We start from the raw sequence: 4,492 nt of genomic DNA, 5'->3' as shown, positions 1-4,492 counted from the left end.
AGCGTAATTAGCAGTGCCCATACCCCCCGGAGCAATAGCTGGGCATTAGCTCAAATCTTAATCCTGGGTGTGGGGCATTTGAAATTATAAAATTGCCCTGGGACTAAGAATTTTCCTACCTACGAGACAACCCCGGAACATTTGGCACTTTCGTGGTTTTGGTCTCACATTTAGCGGAGTACGCAAATATTGATATTTTCATCACGCGTTGACACAAATCATGATCAAATGAACCGAAGTTAATTTCATATAACAAAGTGATTTTTAAGCTACCTGAAATGATCAGATGCATAAAAATCTTTTAGAAATTCTCACCATTATCACAAAATGTTGTGGCCAATGATGGAAGCTAGGATAAACGGACATACATGCCGGTGAACTAAACAACGTACACAATACTGCTGGTGAATAACATCTTTTTCATTATCAGTTATGGTTTATCAAATTTTGAGCAACGTTATTTTCGAACTTTGAACAGCGTTTTTCATGATGATGAACCCGAGGGCGAGTCATTTGAACTTCTTATTTCTCTCCACACCGAAAATGCTTGGGGGTCGGCCTATTTCTCTTAGATACTGGATATAGTGTAATATACAGTAAAGTAAAATGGTAATTTACAATATGTTTTTCATTGGCTAACCGTTCTCTGTTTGACTGGCAACAGGTCATCATGATTTTCCATTTCTTTAGCAATTGAGCAGTTTTTAAGTTTTTTCGTGGCTTACTTAAGTCGAACAATGCTTCTCCCTACTGACCAAGTGTATAAATGAGAACTAGGGGTATTAAGCCCTGCGGGGTACTATCATGTCACCAGGGAGCGAGTAGGAATACTTCTACTTGCTTGATACTACAGAAATGGCCCGATGCCGATTCGCTTCTTGATTTGACGTTATTATTTGTTTTAATCGGAAGAATTTCTAAATACAAAACCCAACAACGATGCAGTTCTGAAAGTCTACTTTGGTACACGATTGTTCTTTTTAAGCACTAGGAACAGAATTCAATCAGTTAAGTTTCAATGAGCTCGTAAATATATAATGAACAAAACATTAAGAATTTTTTATTTAACCCAACATTGGCCCAACAGCAATGCCGTTTTTAACGTCTACTTTCTTACACGATTGTTCTTATTAAGCACTAGGAGCAGAATCCAGTCAGTTAAGTTATCTTTCAATAAACTCGTGAATAGATAATGAACAGGACAACAAGAATTTTGAATTAAAATTTCTTTTCGCCGATTTTCAATTCATGTTACACTGGTTCCACAAGTTTTCTCACGGCGCGTCAGTTAAAAACCTTTAGGACCTACCAAGGTCGACCCAGGTAAATTCACGCAATACTTGAGGAACCTCTTTCATCCAACGGTACCGGTCTAATCAGCTAAATCAAACAACTTTTCCAAAACTTTCAAAAGGTTACTGTCAAAGTGATCGCCGTTGCGGGTAGTGTAAGAACAGGAAGGAGTGTAGCTCTCAGAACTCCGGTAATAACCTCTGGATCTGAAGTCATTAGCAGCATCAACGGTGTTAAAAGCCAAGCAATGAATTACGTGTTTGTAGGCAGAGCACGATCGCAAGCAATTTCTTATGCATACTTTTGTTTTCCCATTGGGAAGGTGGGTCGGGCACCAAGCCATAGGCTTCTTGGCTTCGCTCCACAACCATGTGGTGCAAGCCACAATTCTTGCAACTTGAGGACTGAGGTCCTTGATAAATTCTTCTGAACATATCATTCTTGGAAGGAGAATGCCTAGGAGGTTATCGTTGTTAAGCAATGGTAATTGTTCATACTTTTCAAGTCTGTCCAACTTTATTCCCGCCAGTAAATTACGGCAATCTTCGCCTATACTTGAGAGACCGTATTGCTGAGCGAGAAGAAGAATCTTCATGGCATTGGACTCTGTTTTAGGTTCATTCTTGAGACAACGGGCACACAGGTCAAGGACTCCCTTTGCTTGGTACTCGTCAGCGAGTTTCAGCAAGTGTTCCACATTATTCATTGAAAAATAATCCATAGCGGACTACCTCTGAAAAGAACGTCACACTCAAAATGTTAAGTAATTACCGTTAATCAATGCCAACTAATAAAAGGTGCACAGTGTGTACACGTGGCTACGTGTTTACTTTTATATCGAGCGCATCGGGCAAATACGTTTTTCTGTGATGTATTTGTTTGATACGGGGCATTGGCTTTGGAAGGCTATTCATGATAAAAGTGAATAAAGAGCTGGAAACTTGTTTGAAAGCAAAATCAAAATATTGATCGACTAGATATGTTAAGCCGGTTTGAAGACTGTTGACTCCTGCAGATAGTTCACTTGATATTTTGGATTCTTCTGCGTCTTGTAAACTGCGTATTTGTTGCGACGTCTGCACCATTTTTACAAAAATTTTAAAATTTTGTCACTTTTCTCCGCTTTATTAGTTATTTGTGGCAAACAACAAGTACACAAGGATGCACTCGATTATAAAGCAGTAAATAGAGAGATAGGTTATTTGTTGGCCTGCTCAGTCCGAGTTCCTTTCAGCGAAAAACGGTGAGAGAGCAACATATAGTGACTTTTGCTATTTAAACGTCTGCGCAACTACGACTTCATTGACCGCGAGCAAGATGGAAATATTCTGCCCCCTGTCGGAACAATCAGAACGAAGACCTCGCTACACTCCTCGCGCTTTGAAAAACCTTACTATGCATGCATTGATCTGGCTTATCTTTGTGTCGGTATAGTTTCCTCAATAAAGTCTCTAAAATAAGCAGCGCAAATTTTTCTGATATATTGCATCTCTACATCCGTTTCACCTGAAATATCTCATGGTACAATCTTGTGCAGGTCTATGCAATCTGTCGCACCCAAAAAATTAATGTAGTGTGGGAAGAATAGGAGTTGCGAGTTACCTTAAATCAGAGTGATGTGCAAGTCTGTGGAACTTGCTTGTGATCTCCACTCTCTTGTGTACATGCAACTGTTTGACAAAACCTAATATTTCATTTGCATTCTTCTCGGGTAGTGTAATCTCACCAATCGTTGCTTCTTTAAAATTAGATGTCAGCATAGCTTTGAATACAGGTGAGTTTAAAGTCAATATCAGACGATGAACATGAAACCTTTGTCCTTCCACAACAAGAGTTAAGTCCCTGTCTTCCCAGGGCTGGGAAAATGGATTGTCCTCTGTGAAATCAGCCTGCACACGGACATAGCTTTTCTCTGTACGTTAAATAATAATAATAATAATAATAATAATAATAATAATAATAATAATAACTAATAATAATTAACAGTACTTGCAGTACTGTTAATTTGTTGAGCTACGAGGGTTAAAAGGTGGACTAATATAAAGGTTGGATAGATTCTGCTACTCATCAGAATATCTTCTTCAACATGAAATCCACAGAACTAAACAGTTTTACAAACTCTTAAAGTGTTCAGAGCAAAGACCTTTCCAGCATCATGCCTTCTCGGTGTAAGGTCGTATAACAATGGGGCAAAATATAAATGATAATCTCTCCTATTCTTGCAGCCACTCAAAGGGTCTGAGAGAAAAATACCCAACTACAAGTTACCTTCAGGTTCTTCGGTCAGGTTGCCTTCGGCCATCCTGCTGGAGCTCGTTTGAACTTCAGTAACACAGTTACGATCTTCACCAAGGTACTCACACCTTCTGCAACCCACACTTTGAAACGTGAATAAACCTTTCTGCAAAATGGTACATTTGTACGGAATCAGTTTTTAATAACTAAGCTTATTGTTCATCAGGAGATACATTGGTACGGAAATATGTACTGAGGCCAACTAAAATTTCAGACATGTCTAAGAAATAAGGGAGCAAGTTCTTGTGTGCGGTCGTTTCGCCTAGAAGACAATTCACCCGAAGCCCCAGCATATTTGAAAGCCCTTTCATCCGGGTGGCACACTAGCTCACTCCCATGGCCAACGCATGATGTTTATAATTTTTACCTGTTTCGTTTTCTCTGTTAAAAGATGATTTCCAATCGGCACTGCGCACTCTCGAGAGTTTATTTACATTTTTTCTTTTGGGTCATGTAAGACGTCACAAAATGTAACATTTCGTAACTAGTTACATAGGTGAATTCAACGTTTCATGTCAACCGCCATCATGATGCGAAGCTTTATACTTCGTTCTTTCTGACAATTCACTTGATGAAACGAATAGGAATAATGCCGTTTGGAACCGCCGTTTTCTACATTTCTAAGCATCCTGTCTTGATTTTGTTTTAATTTTTCTCTTGTTTCTTTATTTCTAAACTTTTTAAGAAAATAGTGAAATCCAAGATGGCGGATCCAAGATGGCGGGTCAAATGACGTCATGAGACGTCATAATTAATAAAGATGGTAAATATATCACATTGTATAGCAAGCTCGAGGCTATCTAATTTATGTAAATTAATTTCTCTGCCTTAACAAAAGGAAAACCCAGGGAAGGCCGGGAGGGGCTCTATCCCCCGCTCCCTTGTACTTTCGGTGTGGGGTGTG

At 39.1% G+C, this 4,492-nt stretch overlaps 1 protein-coding gene across 1 annotated transcript; it reads right to left on the bottom strand.

The window, feature by feature from the left end:
- Positions 1 to 1,037: 1,037 nt before the first annotated feature.
- On the bottom strand, positions 1,038 to 2,014 carry LOC110058658 (uncharacterized). The gene has a single exon (XM_089279517.1). It carries the CDS (start codon positions 2,012 to 2,014, stop codon positions 1,373 to 1,375), a length of 642 nt encoding a protein of 213 aa, XP_089135643.1. The 3' UTR covers positions 1,038 to 1,372.
- Between the last annotated feature and the right edge of the window lie 2,478 nt (positions 2,015 to 4,492).

The sequence above is a fragment of the Orbicella faveolata genome, unplaced genomic scaffold (assembly GCF_042242905.1).
Source record: "Orbicella faveolata isolate gen_17 unplaced genomic scaffold, um_ofav_v1 contig_12, whole genome shotgun sequence".
Classification (NCBI taxonomy): domain Eukaryota; kingdom Metazoa; phylum Cnidaria; class Anthozoa; order Scleractinia; family Merulinidae; genus Orbicella; species Orbicella faveolata.
The sequence above is the reverse complement of the archived record's forward strand: the minus strand, read 5'-3'. Positions and strand labels throughout refer to the sequence as shown.

Excerpts from the sequence above, each read along its gene's own strand:
- LOC110058658 (XM_089279517.1), bottom strand. The coding sequence starts at position 2,014 with ATGGATTATTTTTCAATGAATAATGTGGAACACTTGCTGAAACTCGCT.